We start from the raw sequence: 18,816 nt of genomic DNA, 5'->3' as shown, positions 1-18,816 counted from the left end.
GATGAGTAATGGTAAGAGTGGGCTGTGCAAGGATCTCGTGTCTGTGTTACATGAGCAGTGTGGTTTTGCGACAAGGGAAAAACTCAATTTTTCTAGCAGGATTTGCCAAACTCTAAAAGTAAGCAGGCTGATATAACGACCAGTAGCCTCTAGAAGATGCATAGAGAATCTGTAATCTATTCACTGTTTTGTCTCGACAGAAATGAGCAAAGTTCTTGGAGAAGCATGTATTCTTTATGCTGCAGAGTGCACATATTAAAGAAGTGTCACGTGGGAAAGGTGTACTCCAATATTGGAGCTGGAAGGAGTTTATTCTCAAGATGGAGAATGTAGAAAATGTAAACGAAAATTTGAACACGGTAACTTTTCATAATGTGTTGCTGTCAAGGAATAGATTAACCACAATAAAGCTCTGAATATAATTTTCCTAGGAAGCTTTAATCATACTTCATTGTCTCTAAGAATCCCATAAAACTACCTATTATGGAAACAATTAAAATTTTAAAATATCTCTTTACCTGAAGTGATCTGATTAAAAAATGAAATGAAGCTCTTTTGCCTTCCCTGAAGGGAACTGATATCTTTCAAGAGTGCAACTGAGCAGATAGGCTATCCTCTCTGTCAGCAACCACTGACTCGGCTCACATCTGGACTTCAGAAATTCCCTTGAAGGCTGTTAGTGATGCCTCCTGCCTGGATGATACGGGGAAAGGGAATCTGCTTGTATTTGAGACCCTGTTTAAGGTTTCCCATGGTCTGGGAATGTCATTACCTCCATTTGTTTGTTGTTTTGTTGTAATTCTTTGGGCATATCTTCCTTCATTTCAGTACCTCTGAGGCAACGTCAACCTAATAATAAAACATGTCCTAATAATAAATGTTACTGATGTCCCATTTCTGTTTTGATTACAGGAGAATCCTCAAAATAGGAAATAAGGGCTCTTTCCGTAGTTTGTTATTAACTATTGGAGCTCTCTGTGGTGTTGGTGCTTTGAAGATAGTGTAAGACTTTCAGTTGTGAACGTAAATAATCTCTGGATCAAATTGTTAGTCTGGTGTTGTGTCTTGCAGCACGGTTGTGTTCGTTCTTTTTTTTCCCCTTCCAGATGAATGTACGCCTTGCTGCCTGTGCAATATACCAGCAGAGGTGACTAAATCTGCTTTCTTGCGATTGGGTCGGATGCTAAAAACAGCCCAACTGTGACAAGGGGTCTGTTTTCAGTTGCATTGATCCATCTCAAAATTCTGTACCCCTGTAATTAATCCAATTCCACAAGTAGGACCGAGGTTTACTTAAACAACATCGAACAACAAAGAAAAACACAATGGATTTTTAAATACTTTTCCATCTTTTTGTGTTTTGATTTGTGTTGCACATTTTTTAAGGGTCGTGTTTTTCAATCAATATTTTTGAATTAAGCGTTGAGTATGGTTCAACGTACCTTGGATTTACGTGATAATTGATAGTGATGCATCCATCACCATACTGCTTATATTGGCTTGAAATTTTTGTGGAAGGGTAGATGAACTCACTTTAACTTAGTCTCTTAAGAATAACTCCTCTTGATCTAAGGGCAAATAAGTTCAGTTTTGTGTGCAGAAAAGCTGGCTGATTAAATTATTTGACAAATAAGAACAACCCCCCTAACGCCTCTTGCTACTTAATGAAAGAAGAAGAGAATCTTTGCGGCTCACGCTCTCCTACATGAAACAAACATCAAGACAGATTAGGGTGGCTTTGTTCTTGCCTTGTTCACTTGCAGAACAATGGAGAGTATGACTTGGGTCAAGGGGGGCTTGGCAGGGCTCCTCTGGGATGCAGCCAAATGGTGTTTGCCACGGGGTGATGAGCTTGAAAAAAAATTGCTTGTGGAAGCATAATTCATTTTTTCAGTCTCATCTTCCTCGGTGATGTAAGGTTTTTGTTTGGATAGGTGATTAGCAGGGGTGAATAAGGATAGCGATTGAGCATTTCTGCTGCAGTGGTTTCAAGTCCAGATTAAAGGGGAAAACAGAAAAAGCAAGCCACGAAACTCTTAATTTCATGTTAAGCCATGTTGTATGCATTTCAAGTTCATTCTTATCACATCATGCTATGAATATCTCAAGTGCAGTCCTTGCATTTTAGTTTTACATGTAGGCAATTACTTCTGTAGAAGTGGTGGGGCCGTCTGTCTAGTCACTGCTTTGACATCTGTCATCTTAGTGCTAAATTGCTTTGTAAAACCTATTACTTTGGGATATAGGATAGTGTCTCTTAATTGCACCATTTACTCGTCTTGCCTGAACAGAGCCTACTGTTGTCTTGACGGCTAATGGGGAGGCTCTGATGAAAGCGCAGTGCTGGGTGAGCATCAGTGAGAGGGAGGTGCTCTGGGATTGCATGGGCATATCCCAGCCTTGTCTTTTATGGCAATCATGAGTGCCAAAAATACTTGGGTTTCGACTTGTGGGACTTAATTCTCTGGCCGGCTGTCATGGCGGTGCTGTGACTGCTGTGAACAAGCTCCTTGTGTTTGCAGCATCCTGAGGCTCGGAGTGATTGCACTCTGCTAAATGCTGGCTATTGAGCACGGGTCCCCAAAGGACTTTGTGGGCTCGGCAAACCCTTGGCCTCTCCCTGTGGGAATATCGTTTTCTGGCTGTCTCTTCTGTCTTGTACTTAAAATATATACCTAACCCGCAAAGAGGAGTACTGGTTAATCATTTATAATAAACATATTCTTTACTCTTTCTTGGGTAGACGATTCCATTTAGGTGAAAAATGGCTTAAGTATTTTATGAGAATGGCTTTTAGATACTGTGGCTTTTGCATGTAATGAAACATTGTTTGGTTTATCCAAAACAGCTATTTAAACACAGAAGGAAGCTGGAAAAGGGACAAAGTTCAAATTGAGCTGTGCTTATTGATTCAAGCCTAAAAACTGAGGCAGTTGCTTTAAATGCTCGTAAATGCAGATTTTTTTTTTTCTGCTTGTAAATGATATGCTTTACAAAATATTTGATGATTGCAATACCTTGAAAAGTGAGAAGATATAAAGCAGATAAATACTCATAACTGAAGAGCCGTGTCATATGTCAAGTACATATTGTGTGATCTATAAAAGATGTTTTCTTGCGTGTAAAATATTCAACTCAGCTAATCAAGTTTTGGAGGCATATATTAGTAAATAACTTGAATTAGACCGTGGTCCTGAGGGAATCATTTAGGTTGAACTTGAATTAACAGTTGTTTATTACACATTGAAAATGCACACTTTATGAGCAAATGCATGCAACTGGCAATAGAAAATAAGCCAAGCAAATCGGTATATTGAAGCAATATGGACTTTATGAGTAGTGTCTATGAGTAGGTAAGAGCATATGGGGGTAATTTCACCTCCTGTCAGTTGAAGCTCGGCTATTAGTTTCAGGACCAATCGTGTGACTGCTTATTGAGGAAGTCAGCTGGTAAGACTTACAAATGGAGCAGCTCTTGATGCTGCGGTTAATTGTCAGATGTCTTGTTTTTATTCAGTGACACACAGTATGGTAGCTTCCTTCTTAAAATTCATCCAGCTCAGGCAGTGATGGACGGAGGACAGCCTCATTATGCATCGCTAGATGGGCCGATTAGGGCTGTGAAAGCGCCAACGGGATGAACGAGGGAAGTGCGTGATTGATTCTAGCCTTGGTCTGCTGCTTCGTTAACGCTGCGAATGTGTGCTGCCCTCACTTCTGCGAGGCAGGAAATGAGGAAAACTTCCACTTCTTCATTTGTTTGAAGATACATTATGCTAATATTTTGGCTGTCTAACATCACTTCTACAAAGAACAGGAGAAAAGTAAATTACATCAGAGCCCTCCATGGTGACGGTGAGTCACAGTCACTTTTCACTTTATGCTTTTGCAGCTGGAAGTTGTTTTTGCATCTTGGCCCACATTGCTCTGCCCTTTAAGTACGGTAGACACAAATCATGAGGAAAACAGCGTGTTAAGATTTATGGACTGATTAATTTAATGAAGGAGACCAGGAAGAAAAAAAAAAAACAGAACAAACAAGCCTTGCTTGCCCTTTCACATGTAGGGTTTGTGTGTTAAGGTAGATGTGGTCTCATTTTTCAATGACCCGTGCAGGAATTTGAGGGAAGAGTCACTGTGCTTTGAAGGGTTGATTAAATGCCCAAATTACATATATTTTCACTGATAGCTAAATGGGGACAGGGATATTTTAAATGCCAAAATGCCTGTTATCCCTCAAGATTAGTTAGTGGCTTACACAAGATGCCTGCATTCATTATAGTGCTTTAGAGAAAAACAAGACGCAAAATGGAATGAAAGCAAGCAGAGATGATGCAGAGCATGCACACATGCAAATTGATGTGCGGTTGCTACACTCCTCCATTTGGCTGCCAGAATTTCTAACCAAGTGACTGAAAGTCAGAAGACTAGAAAAAGAGCAGACAGATTGAGAAGTACGCTCTCCTCATATCAGCCACAAGATGCAACATAAATTTTAGAGATAACAGTGCAAAACTCGATTGTTTTAGTCCTAGAGGAGCTACAAACCATGCTAGTATGTTGTAGATCTGTGCCATTGCTTTCTTTCACCTTTACCTTCTCTCTGGAAGTATTTTTGGAGGAAAAGTATCTCTTTCGTTATTATAAGCATGTCTTTAACATTAAGCAGCTTTGTTAGATTAAAAGCCATTGCTGTAGCCTGAAGCTCAAACAAACGTATTCCTACCTTGGAAGCTCTGCATTTCTGTGTACTCTAAAAAATCTGAGCATGCACCCTTGTTGTGTACATGGAATGAAAGTGATTTAGGAACATCGTGACTGCATCTTTCTTACCAAAGTCCTCAGCTTGAAGAATGACTGTGGAAAGCAGAAGCTCCAAAGCAATGCTAGTGGCTCTGTCTTACGTAAAAAATTAGAATGAATGCAGCCGTTCTCTGTGAGACCTCTTTGCTCTACCCCCAGGCAGGTCGATGTGGAAGAGCATCGAACAGGGTTTGCACATTTGTGTCCCATGGGCAATGCCAGCAGTCTGTATGTGGGGCTGGCTGCTGTTGCGGTTGGCTGAAGTAGTAGGGCTGAAGTTTGTTTTGAGGACAGAAGCCTGTAGACGTTTCCACTGTGCCTACTAGCACTGCAATAACTGAATTTTTCCAGCTGCATGTGGTGAGGGTGCAACAAAGGCAGAAATGAAAATTCCTTGTGGGAGGCAAGGTGGAAGATTGACCCAGTCTTCATAACTGTATTAAAAATAAATGGCTCTTCTTTCAGGCTGTGGAATCCAATCCTCATACATCAACATGTTGGGCTGGGAGCGCTGGGGAAGTGTTTTTATTTCCTGATCTGTTTGCTTTATGCCTGTATAATCTCAAAGGATTTTGCGTGCCTGCAAACCTTGACGTACTGGGGAGTAGTTTGAGCAGAATAATAGATTGTTTAGACAATGTATAGATATACACATTTTACTGACAGTGTACAACAATAAAATCTCTACTTTCATGTTCGTCAGCTGACCAAGAAACACTTTGGTCTGTGATTGGTGCTGTTAGTGCTAGTAAAATGTTATTTCGTCATGGTCATGTGTTTCTGAATAAGAACGTGCCTTAGACAAATAGATTTTGACAATGATAAATCCCTAAACAATTAAAATAACGTTGATAGATGATAAACAATTCATAACTACCTTCAGTGTCCTGTCCGGAGAAGCACTTATTTTCAATTTGTTTAAAAAAAAAAAAAAAAAAAAAAAAAGCCAGATAACAGCCAATAATTGCATTGAAGGTTATCTATTTATGTGATACATCGAGTGTAGTGGCAGAGAGTTGGTGATGAAGTACCATGAAAATGCTAAATCGGGAAGTTCCATTAAAAAAGAGAGGATGGTAAAAGAGACATTTTGCATTGTTGAAATGAGAATTTTTGAAGTTTGTGTTTAATAATGAAGGGTGAAAGAAATGGAGATAGTGTTTAATGAGTAAAATGTACGTAGAAAGTCTGTGAAGGGAAGTTTTGTACAGAAAGACTTGAGTGAGAATTTAGCACTTGGGCCGTTCCCCAGTCCTCTACCTTGTTGGTTAACTCATGGTTAAATTCAACAATTAGGCTTCCACTTCTGAGCAGCAGCACCTTGAGATGCAAGTTAATTTGGCTTTAGAAGAAAAAGGGGATTCTTCTGGGGTTCTTTGCTTATTCATCCTTTATGATTTGTTGTTAAGTTTGTTTTGCAGTCGTTCCATTACTTTACTTGCTTGTTGACTGGTGGGTGTTGTGAATTTAAAATGCACTGCAGTGCCTCTGATCTTACTGTCTATAAATGTGGGATAACCTTGATTGAGATCAGCTTTACTGTTACATTCCTTCCCTTTGCTCAGTAATTGCAGCTTGTCTCTTTCAAAAATAAGTAACAAGAAAAAGTGTCAAGAGATGCTTTTCTTTCTTTGAAGGGACCAAGTGCTAACACTGCCAAATGAAAACGTGCCCTGGGAAGTTTCAACCTGAAGCAAACTACTGTAGTTAGAGTTTGCAGACATATGAAATGATGGTCTTTCCTAATGAAAGTGCTCAAACCTCGTCTTTGTGAGCAGAAGCAAATTTTAAACTCATTTGCTTTTTTTTTGGTCTTTTCCTAGGTCTTAATAGCTCTCAGTTTATTATGTAACTAAAACGTGTGTGCAAAGTATGTCTTCTCCCAAATTTCTGGTAAAACCATTCAACTTGTTTCATCACCTGCTACCAGAACGTGAACATCTACTGCATGTTTCCATCTCCTCAAGTGCTGTGGGGAGGGTTTGCTGTAGGTGTTGCGTGTAGGTATTACCACTGTGGCATTCAGCAGGTAATATCCAATCTGTCCATCCTGGGCTCCGAACTGGAAGAAATTACTGCGATCAAAATGGAAGGAAGAGTAGTAAACCTTTTGTTTATTTACTTTGTTAATATTGCAGAGACTAGGACTTGGCAGCTGGTATCTGCCTTGAGGAATAATAAACATGAGGGTAACTTGCATCTTGACGCTTGGCCATTTTCTCTCATGATTTAGGATAGGTTGGAGAGGAATAATCAAAGGCAGCCAGGACAAACATTAGTAGTCTGAATTCTGTAAAGCCTTTTAGTAAACAGATATTCCACGGACAGCAGATGTCCATGGAAACCTGTCACGTGAGGGACAGAAATATAACCTGAGCAAAGGGACTGCGGTGCCTGAACTGGAAGCATTTCCTTTTTGTGGAAACGTTACAGAAATGGTGCTGCTGCTTATTGCTGCTGTGTTGTAGGAGGTGACAAAAGGGTGGGAGGAAAGGATGTACCTGCCACCACAACTCACTGCAGCGCCTTTGCACACACTGTTGAAGAACGACGTCTGAGAAGTACACGTGCTTGCTACTTAGCAAACATGGGGGGAAGAAAATATTAATTTTTCATGACACCTTTTACTTTGCTAGGATTCTCTTTAACGTGTTTGACTCCAGGCTTTTTTTACTTCATTTTTCATTTTGCGCTCTGAAGACGCTGATTGATTGCTGCATCTGGTTTCAGTGTATGTGGAGGCATCGTACCTGAGCTACTCCCTGACTTTGCTGTCTCTTTTTGTTCATTAGACATTTTCAGGCAGAATAAGATATTATTGTTTTATTGTGCAGTGTCTCCACCTGGTTAGATGTGAAAGAAAAGCACGTTCCTGAAATAATTAACACATTCTTAGATCATAACTTCTCTTCAAATAGTTGCTGAGAAAACACCTTGAGTATTAGGCAGAAAAATGGAGCTTATTTGTCTCCACCTGCATGCTGAGCTTTTGCAGAGAGCTTTCCCAAGGAGTAGCCCATGAAAGAGTGAGAGCAACTGTTTCAGATGTATAGCCCATCCCACATGTGATTTGTGGTAAACACATAACACGCGCTTGGTACGTTTTTCTAATTTTCCTTTGAAGCAGTTCTGCTTCAAAATTTAGCCTTTATGGTTTCTCACTTTCACATAACTTCCACATATATTTACATGTTCATCAGTTGTAAACGTTTTCTTACAATAACATTCCAACTTTTTTGTCTAGATATGATGCCAAAATGGATTGATTTTCCAATGTAGTAGTTTCGTGTGTTCATGAAATAAGTAATGCACTTTAGGAACTGCAAATAATATGTATTTTTTTCCATTTCTTGCAGATGTGATCCATACAGTTGGGCCGATAGCAAGAGGGCATCTCACTGATACTCATAAAGAAAATTTGGCAAGTTGCTATAAATCCTCTCTGAAACTGGCAAAAGAAAACAGCATCAAATCACTTGTAAGTACTGTGAGAGAACCTAATTTGAATCATTGTTTCCTTGCTTTAGGACAATTATTGATACAACAACAGAATTCCAGAAGGAATTCTTGATGCATCTAATATGGAAAAAATCAGTATTTGCCCCCAAAAAGTTGCTAGACAAAGAAAAAGGCAGAGATGGGTTTAGCAGGGAGGCGATGGAAGGGGACAGTGGTATAGCCCTTGCATGGTCCCCATGCCACAGAGTGGCACCTCAGCTTCTCCTTGCCACGTGCAGGGGATGTCTGTGCAAAGGCATGGCAGCTGTGGGTGCACAGTTGGCCAACCGTTATTTGGGTGAAATAAAATCACTGCGCAGATGGGAGTTGGATGTGATGTAAATCCTCATAGTCCTGCCATTGTGAACAACCAGGGATCTGGCTTTAGCTATCTTTATTTTATCTTGGTGTGATGATAATAGATTGTTTTGCTCTCACCTAAAGAGGAAGGTTGTAAGGAAGCCTTTTCTCAAAGGTAGGTGGCCAGTTAGGGAAAGCAAAAGATTATTACGGCAGAATTTGGGAAGAAGACAGACAGAATCTGGTGGAGGAAGTCAAACCAACTTTATTCAACCTGGAGGACAAAAAATAAAAGAAAAACAATAAAATGTTGTTTCTTTAACTGCTTAAAATAGAACGTAATTGTTTACCATGGCTTGGTAAAACATTTTTTAGCAGAAAAATTAGCTGCAATCTAATTCAACTTTGAAGTACCTCGGGCAGATAAATGCTCCTATGCGTATGCTAATTTCCTCCCCTAGTTCTGCAGCTAATTCTCCATTTGTTAGGGAATTTATAGTGATGTGAACTTTATGAGGTGGATTTTAGAATGGTTAAAAGTACTCTTTAGCTAAGGGGACCTTGCTGTTGATAATGTATTCAGTCTGTAGGTAATTATTGGAGTGATGTACAGCTTATTTCATAAAGATCAGATTTTACCCAGAAAGAAAGATTCTGACGTTGATATATTCATGTAATATTGATCTAGTGATATGAGGTTTTGATTTTTCTCTGGTGGCACAAATACCAGACACTCAAGCTCAGATTACTTGTGCACAAGGAATATTATCTAGCAAAGCATCATTAGGTTAATTTAAATGAACTCTACTATCTTTTAAATCTGCTGCTGAGAGTGGATTATAAATCACACTTTTGCACCAATCTAGTGAGGATTTGAGTAGTTACAGATCTAGGACTGCTTAATTCAGTTTATAATGATTGAAGCTATTTGCTATAGGGGTTCTGGATTAATTCCTGTCTGTCCTAAGGGCAGGTGGCTGCTGTGTATGGATCGGCGTGCTGAAGGCACGCACTTAGACACTTGTTCCTTAGACAGTGTTCCTTTCAGCAGTCATTACTCTTGTATCTTGTTATTCTCCATCTTGTAGGGTGGAGTCCTTTTTTTTTTTTTTTTTTCTCTGTCCACAGCTCTGTTTACTTTCCAGCTCCGCAGCTTGGATTCTGTAGCTCCAAACGTAGCAGCTGAAATGTTCATTCTGGATTGCCATACGTTCCCTAAGCGTGTAAAGGAGAAGGAAGTTATCACATGAGTGTGACTTTGCGCCTCTTTTTGAGGAGGTGGGAGATGCAGGACTTCTAGGCTGAGCTAGGTGTAGCAGACTGAGACAAAAATGGGTGAATATGGCTTAGTTTTTTTCTTGGAGTGAACTGTGCTTTCCACACTTTTCCTGCTGAAAACATCTTCTCTGTACTTGCCAAATTTTGTCCAATGAGCCTTTGTTATTATTCAGCCACTAAAGAGAGGTGACACCAAATAGCAGTTAATCGATTACGATTTTTATTTTACTTTTAATACTATGCACATAAATTAGAAGTGAAAGCAACCTCTGAGGGTGTTTTGAACTCTTCTCCAGGACTGTTTATACATGCAGGGGCATTAAGGTCCTGCTGTGACTCCCATCATTGGATGCAGTAAGGTTTTGGTGCTGTTGTGCCCATGTACATTGTTGTTCTTGCCTTTGGGCGGTTACATACTGCTTCTGGGCCATTCAGATCAGTGAAGAAAAAAAAAAAGGAAAAAAATAAAGTGGTGTGGAAAAAAGAAAATGTTGAAATGTAAGAAAGGAAAATTTGCAGTAGGCATTGGTCATCACTAGCATTGCTTGTACCTGTAGGGCTTCAGTAATTTGTGGACATTTTAGGTGGTAGCTTTGTATGGGAAGGAAATAACAAAGAGGTGTTCTGCTTGTGGGTTTCATGCATTTCACAAAAAATAGCTTGGTATTCTAGGAGGAAAAAATGGCCATGAGAGAAACTATCCATGGATGATTTCCTTGCTGGTTAGGAGCTGTTGACTCTGCACCTGTTCAAGATAAAAGCAAACAACAAAAAACCCATCACCCAGAATGGCAGGACACAGCTGCACAAGCTGAGCAGGAGCCAAGAGCCATTCATTCATACCAGCATTAAGAAGCTTAGCAAGCAATATAGATTTTAAAGTCCACATGACTGATTGTGAACTGTTCTGAAAAGCCTCAAGTCTAGCGATTTCAGCAATGCTTTGGGGAGTGAAGGCTACTTGAAGGTCTACCCTAATGAACAAATCAAGCCCGGAGCAAAGTAAGATGTATAATTCATTCAATTAAGGAGCAGTAGATTACTGCAAGTCAGAAGAGAGGAATACAAAGTGCAATTGGGTTTTACAAGATCCAGTATACAGTAGACATAGTTGGCAGGGAGTAGAAATGGAGGAGGGAAAAAAAAAACAACAACACAAAACCCTACAGATTTTGGGTGCTTGTAGAGAATGCAGAAGTACTTATGACTCAAGTAAGCAACACAAAAATGTGGACAGGATTGTGGCAACAGATGTATTTGCAATGGGGAACTGAGGGGGAATAGATGGTTGCCCACAGAAAATAAGGAAGAGAAGACCAGCAGAGCTCGTTGATGGCAAACATTGGTTGCTTCTTAGAGTGAGATGCATGCGAGTAGGCGAGAGGAAACTAAAAATTTTTGAAATAGGTCCTGATTAAAAACAGTATTCTTTGTCATAAGTAGGTATTGATGGTATGCTACAAGAATTAGCTAAATCTGAAAGCCTTGCGGCTGTAGCAAGTGGAGAAGGAAGGAGAAGAAAATGTGAACGTGTTACTTATTTTTGAAACAGAAAAAAACAGCAAGACTAGAAAGGCATGCAAAAATAGTTAAAAATATATATATTCAAATTGTTCTGAATGTGAATCATGTCAAAGGATGTACAATTGCTAGAGGCATTATGAATGAGAAGTTGTGATGAATGGCAATGTATCAAGTTGGACAGAAGTGTGCAAGGTGACTCAGGGTGCACCACTAAGCACAGTTTAATTTAACATCTTTATTAATGATTTTTGAAGAGTACATAAACAGCTCATTAATTACATTTACAAATGATGCTACATTAGGCAGCGTTGCAAACACTAGAAAAGGACAGAGATATATGATGACAATTGATTACAGAGAGTGCGAATAGAACCTCATCTAGCATCCTCTACAGCACCAGAAGGGAAACTGCCTTCACTTCAGTGGAAGATAGGTCAGAACCAGAGCTGACAGCTACAGAGGAGCTCGGAATAGGAAAAGTCGTGATAGCATATGGGGGGGAAGAATAACCCAGTTCACAGACAGTCAAAGGGAAGAGAGTGCTGGAAAACCAGCTTAATGAGGAAATGGTCTTGAATAATAAGCCTCAAATTAGATACACTTAGAGTGAATTGTTTTGTTTCGTTATTATATATTATTGAGCTGCCTACAGAGAAATGATGGATGCCACAGATGTGGTCGTTTTTGTTCCAAAAAGGCTGGGGAGACCAGGAATAAGATTGAGTAGCTCAAAACTAACTTACGTGTGTGTATGTGTGTGTATGCATGTACTTTCATCTGAGGAAGATCCTTACCATGATCTCAATAAACTCTGCAAATTGTTAAATGCACTGCTATGGTAGAGGGGAGAGAGAAGAATCTCATTGTGTGCGTGACAAAATGACAGCTAACTGGTGTAGCTTATGCTAATTTGTGGTGTTTGCATCCAAGATTTCCAGGCATGGATCAGAGCAACTCTGTTAACTCTTGGGAGAGTGCTGAAATCTCATCTGAAAATGTTGGTATCTGCATTAAAAAAACCTGTGATGGGTAAAAGCAGAAATGAGATGAGGGAATAAAATGAAATGCCACCATGGCTGCCAAAGTTCATAATTCACCAGCAGTCCAGCCATGGGCAAGAATTTGCATAGCCATTATGGCAGAGGAGCGTCAGGATCAAATTTGATCGTCCATGGAATTGTTGAGAGAGAAATCAAACAGCCCCTGACATTTGTCTCCTGCCTCTTTTATGTTCCATGTGATATTTCCAGTGTCACATCAGCTTTTTTTAGTCTCTATTAGGTCAGCTATTGCATCTAGCTTTTTGATTACCAAAGTGTTTGTACTCATTATCTGCTTGTCCCGAAAACATGCATTGCTTTTTCATCTGTGCCTGTTGGTGTAGCTGTGCCCACTGTAGGATACTTGTGCTGTTCTCTGACTATTTATGTGCTCTTTGGCAGTGGATGAACCTTTTGTGCTGGACGAGTCTATCATGTATACAGCACCCTGGTGAAGAGGATACTTACAGCATTGTTTCTGTGTAGTTCCACTTAGGTTGTTACAATTTAGTGGGGGAGAAAATTATTTACGGTTATACGAGGTGTTTATTTTAGAAATAAATAGTTGGCATGTATGCAAATTGATTTTTAAGTGTACAGAATAATATCTTATTGTTGGTCTACCTAACGCCTTACTAGCAGATGCTGTCCTGCATCAATTATATGTCCACTGTCTGATTCACTGGGAAGATGTTACAGGCAGCAAATCTTCACTGAAAGGAGCAGACTTAAAATTTTCCAATAGATGACTTTTCCATTGCTTGTTTCTATTTCCGAAGTAGGAATCTTGCAGGCCGATTAACTGCTGGCTTATTGGGCAGACCAGAGGACCAGTAATCACTATTCTTAAGGATAAAAAAAAAAAAATTGGCCTGATGTTTACACATTGTTTGAGATTATTTAACCTGATGTGTTCTGACTTTGCTGGAGGACCTCCTGCTCTGCTGAGCCTTGCATATGCTGCTTCGAAGCCATTCAGTATCCTGGAACTGTTCTTAACATGGGGCGCTCCCCTGCCACGTACTTCATTCAGGCTTTTCTTGTTGTTGAAAAGCTTCACTTGAGTTTGGTGGAAGCTGTAGTTAGAGACTTGCTCAGCATCACTGAAAACCAAATATAAAATAATGCTGTGGATTGTTGAGGTTGGGATCAGCCAAAATGGCTCAGCACGTTTGCAGAAAAAGGCAGTGCTGGTCTTCACCAGAAGGCAGGAGGCTTCCTCTGCCCCAGTGCCAAAACAGAGGAACTGTACTGCAGGCTGTAGCTCTACAGAACTGGGACCAGCAGTGCAGTTTTCAGAATCGCTTCCTGTTGGCAGGGGTGAACTGTAAAGCTTTAACAAGGAGTTAGACCACACTCTTTGGCTCTTCCTAAGGGGAGAGTTATGGCTAGTGTGGGAGTGAGAGGAAATCCTCAAAGAACGCGGTTTCATGAGCTGCCAGAAGAGACCTGCTTGCCACCAGCAAGTACATTGACAGGGTTAAATACCAAATACAGATGTTTTCCTATTAGATCCCTAGAGTCAAACTGGGAAGAGCTCAGTGTTGGCAGAGTTCAGCCTTGCTAGATTAGCGTGCTCTTGTGTAAAAGAAAAGAAAACAACCACCACCAAAACCCCAAAATGTCCCCATTCTCCTTGCACTAACAAGTTTGTACAGAAGCACAACCTATTTATTATTCAGAAGATTGCATAAAAATATATTAAGGAAGGTACCTGCCGCTGATCAGTTTATAGCGCTGCAAAAATAACTAAACTACCTTTTTAATTGCCTTACATATTTTCCCCATCTTTAATCAAGGATTTTTAAACACGTCTCAGTTATCTGGTAATAATGTTGGCATCTGTATTTGCTGCTGCAAGGAAGTTGTCCTTCTGGTAAGGGTGCAACTGTATCTTTGAGCTTCCTTTCAATGGAGACGTAGTCACTGTAATGTCAAAATCTTCTATCATAATCCATAGACTTAAACTTTTAGTATCAGTATTGAACCTTGAGTATTCTCGACCCCTCTTTCTGTAAACTATAGAAGTAATCAAATAGGAATTGTACTTGAATTGTTAGAAGGTACTTGGAATGGTGTGCTATAAAGTATCAGTCTGATAGGCTGTTTTACAGCATTGTCTGTACTTGCCTTCTCTCATTACGCAGTTACGTTTTAGGGAAAAATCAAGTTTTGTCTATTTTATTATAAGGAACTTGCCTTCTGCTTAGTGTGTTATCATGGCAATAAGTTAAGAAATTCTCAGGTTGATTTCTGTCTGTTTTTCTGGTATACACAGGCTGCTCCTAAAGTAGTGCCTCCTGCGTCATTGTGTTGGCCTACAAAGTCAGAGGGGGATGTTGGTGGGATGAAAGTTGAGGCTGGACCTTCCAACCAATATTCCATTCCATTTTGTTGCTGTGTGACTGATGGCACCAGGTAGGATGACAGAATGATGTCTGACATGGAAGTGCATGAGAAGCGAAGGTGTGGCATTGAATTCCTCTGCATGGAGAAAATGGCCCCCACTGCTTGCTGATCATTTCTGGAGACCAAGTAGTGGCTGTCAGCACAGTGAGATGGCGGGTGTTGCGTTTCAGAAGTGCTGATAGTGACAGTGGGTCACCTCCACTGTTGCAGGTTTTCAAAAGCAAGTCATACAGGCTCTTTGTCATTACTGTTAGTAATGCATTGCTAATGGTGGTCACTGTGTTGAAAATAGTGTTTTTTAGCTGAGATTTTTCTATGTGAAATAGTGTCATTGTTTTACTTGTATCTGTTGTAGTTTCCATGGAATTTAATAGGAGGCATTACTTCCAGAACAGCCTATACAGATTCATATCCATCAATCACAAGAGCTGTTCTGGTGGAAAACTTCTGCAGCATCATAAATCCACTTTTTTTTTTAAACGCTTGTTTAACTTGTAGGCCACAATAAGACTAACCCTATATTTTCAAAGAGCTTAGACCTCTGCTTCATTTTTTATTTACTTTTTTCTCCTGTTAGATATTTTTTCAGATAATATCTTTAATAATTGAAACTGCTGCATCGATTTTTAACAGGCCATAATAACCAATTCTGCTTTAAACATCTACATCTTTAGGATGTTGTGATCTTTTCTTTGGAATGTAGGAATTGCAACAGCTGGTCATAGTTGAGTTAAAGCCCAAGTGAATCAGCTGTCAGTTGTTCCATGTTCTCCCAAAGATACTTTCCAAAATGATCTTGGCAGATTGGAGAAACAGGATTGTGATCAATAAGGATTTCACTAAATGAAATGGAACTCAGTTCAGTGACATCAAGTGTTATTTCTTGCACCTAAGCAGAAATACTTATTCAGCTAAGAAAGGTTATGGAATGAGTGTAGCCCTAGGCAGAGGTTCCTCAGAAAATAAACTGGGCTTTGTGGCTCATTGTTTGCTGCTTGTAATGCTGTGGGGAAACTGAAAGAGGAGCAGCTGTTGTGTGAGACTTCAATGAATGAGACTTAGTAGGGTCTCTAGGTGCTGTGCTGTAGTAAACTAGACCGGCACACACAGTTTTTCAGCCAGAGATTATTAGCAAGCTGGAAAAAAAGTATCAAAAGTAGCGAAGGAATGAATTTATAGTCTAGAGAATAGAAGCCTAAAGGTGGGAAGACAGATTTTAAAAAACATGCATAAAACACTACGGAAAAGTTGAAGATGATCTGCCTACAGGTAGGACAAGAAGTAACAGTCTGAATTTATAGGAATGGAGTTTTAGGTTGGAAGTTGAGTAATCGTGAAGCACTGGCAAAGTTGTTTCAGGAAATTATGGCTCCATCTGTGGCTGTTATGAAGAGTAAGCTAGATAAATATATTCCACAAGAAGTCTGTACTCTGAAGGGATGAATCTAAGACTCCTTACGGTCTTGCATGATTTCTAGTACAGCTGAGGCTTGCCAAATGCACGTACCAGAGCTGGAGCTGCCATCCCTAGCAAATGTCTGTAGTGTCTTTGGGTCTGAAATGGGAAAAGGACTGCTGATTTGAAGTCATCCCTGGGGTTTGAAAAGTGACCTGTTGTGTTCTAGATGTCTAGGGTTCTAAGTGGGTCAAAGTAAAGGATTGCTTCTTGATTCATGCTGGTGTCCTCTAATTGCATCCTACTTTTGCTGATAAATAGAAAGGAATCCTGGACCAGTATCTTCAAAAGTGTTCTACTTGCAACCTACGTAAATGATCTGTGATCATCCATGCATCTTGTAGAGCAGTGTGTCCAGCTGGGCTGAAGCTCTGCTGCTCTAACAAAGGGTCTGTGTGTTGGTGATCTTTTACTACCTGTTTATCCTCTTGTTCTTAATATATTAACCACTGTTAAACACCAAACGAAAGAGCTCCAGCAGCAAGGCTGTTGAAGCCTCATGGAAATCAGCAGATAACCTAGCCCTCGTAGAATCTGGCTGTACAATGCAGAGTAAGAGTAAGTTTATGCTGTAAACCAGCAGCGTTCCGTTAAAACATTTGCACAGTTTTTTTGTTCGTTTGTTTCCTTGCCAGTTTGTTTCTGCTCTCTTGCTAGGGAGTTGCTGGGAACGGTTTTCCTGTTGAGATAAATGCCTTTGATTTATGCAACTCCTGTTATCTGGCTACCCTTTTTGCTCACCATGGAGACTTTTCTACAGACACCAAGAAGATAACTAGCTTAGGGTGTACATACAGTGCATGTAATAACATTGAGGCTTGTGTACGCTTTTTTGAAAAATAATGCACTTAAATGTTGCTTCTACATTGTACAGTTGGTTATACATTCAGTGTACATTTCCTTAGAGGCTCCAGATTTATTTTGTTTCAGCACTGCTTTAATAAGAAGGCCATGTTATGAGGAAGTCATGATAGTCCGTTTTGTTGTTCTGTGATGATGTAGCTGCTCTATAACGTGGTGATTTTGTGGTGGAGAAGATGGAGAAAAGTTGTTTTGGTTTGGTTTAATGAAACACTGAATACACATCTCAAACTGAACTTGAGGTATAAAAAGAAAATGGCTTGTCAAGGAATATATTTTGTAGGTTGGAAATCTGTCATGGGTTTAAACTGTGATAATTCACCCTTCACCCCGTGGAAATCTTGCACTTAAAAGATTGGAACTTTCTAGAAATGTGGCTATGTGCTTAATAATGACCTGTCTCATTAAGGAAGGACAAAGTACAAATCTGTTGGGCAGTGGACCAAGATGCTAGATTCCAGAGACAGCTCATAAAACGCAGGGATTGCTGGAAAGCATACATCATAAGGTGCAGGGAAGATAATTTACGTTTGTCCAGAGGAAACTGTAACTGGAAAATTTTCATTTTGATTGAAAAGGAGAAAAGAAAAAAAAAAAAGGTAATAAAGTAGGAAAGAGGGATACTTCTTTGCTTGCAGATCTCAGCTGTCAGGAATCATGAAGTTTGTCCTCATTGGAATAGCGTGCTCCTGCAGTGGAAATTCATAGACAAAGGTTGATGGCATATTAGAAGTCCTAACAAAGCTCGAAGCTGTGGCCATCAGACATACAAAGCCATCATTTCGCTTCTCTCCGCTGACACCTTCCCTGTCACCTTGTTTGCCGTCTGTAGGCTTCTCCACAGGGCTCGTCTTTGCTGTACAAGGACGTTGTGAAAGTGTAATCCCTGTTAAGACTCATGGAGTTCACAGAAAGAGCAGTAATACAAAGTTATGGTTGCAACAGGGTCAAATTCTCTGAAATGGACCGTAGTGAAACTCCAGCAGGGATGCAGGGGAAATAAAAATGGCTTATTCACAGGCTTTCCTGCCGCAGGTACCTTCTGTGATGCCTACAGATGTCTGAGGGGCTGCCTGGCAGATCGTGACTTGCCACTATCAGGTTTTTTTTCTCTTCAACTCAATGACGAGGAAAAGAATGTGTGATGTTGCATTTTAGCACTGCGTGGTGCTCACAAGGTTCCTGTCACTTGGCATTTTTCATCTGGTAACTTTGAGACTCTTCTGCAGAGGCCATGTGTTGTTTTATTTAAACATTGCTTTCGCTTGTCTGTACAAAGAGAATGATAATCTAGTATTTCTATCGGCCTTTTTCCCCGGAGTTGTTCCGTTTTTCAAATGGCATGTTAGAAAAAATAAGGATTATTTGGAACATTATGATATTTACATAGCTTATGTGCAAAGAACTGCAAAATTAAAAGTGGAAATGATTTTATCTATCAGACTTACCTAGGTTAAAATATTATATTAGAGCATAATATCTGTTGGAAATCAAAATATAAAGATACTGGGAATTAGATCTTAGAAAATAAACAGAAGGGGCATTCTTTCATCAGCCTTATTTGCCAAATGTGTTTTCTCCATATGGCTAATACTTACTTGCAACTATGTGTGTTGCACAGAAATGATTTCTTAGCTACCTGTAAAG

The 18,816-nt window shown here is 39.9% G+C and overlaps 1 protein-coding gene across 4 annotated transcripts in view; it reads left to right on the top strand.

The window, feature by feature from the left end:
- Positions 1-18,816, top strand: part of MACROD2 (mono-ADP ribosylhydrolase 2) — an 835,077-nt gene that overhangs the window by 468,018 nt on the left and 348,243 nt on the right. For all 4 annotated transcript variants that reach the window (XM_052678095.1, XM_052678026.1, XM_052677938.1 and 1 more), the window contains exon 6: positions 8,160-8,281. In XM_052678095.1, the coding sequence (XP_052534055.1) occupies positions 8,160-8,281 (122 nt within the window). The remainder of the gene's footprint in view (positions 1-8,159; positions 8,282-18,816) is intronic.

This window comes from Tympanuchus pallidicinctus, unplaced genomic scaffold (genome assembly GCF_026119805.1).
Source record: "Tympanuchus pallidicinctus isolate F22 unplaced genomic scaffold, pur_lepc_1.0 scaffold1, whole genome shotgun sequence".
Classification (NCBI taxonomy): Eukaryota; Metazoa; Chordata; class Aves; order Galliformes; family Phasianidae; genus Tympanuchus; species Tympanuchus pallidicinctus.
The sequence above is the reverse complement of the archived record's forward strand: the minus strand, read 5'-3'. Positions and strand labels throughout refer to the sequence as shown.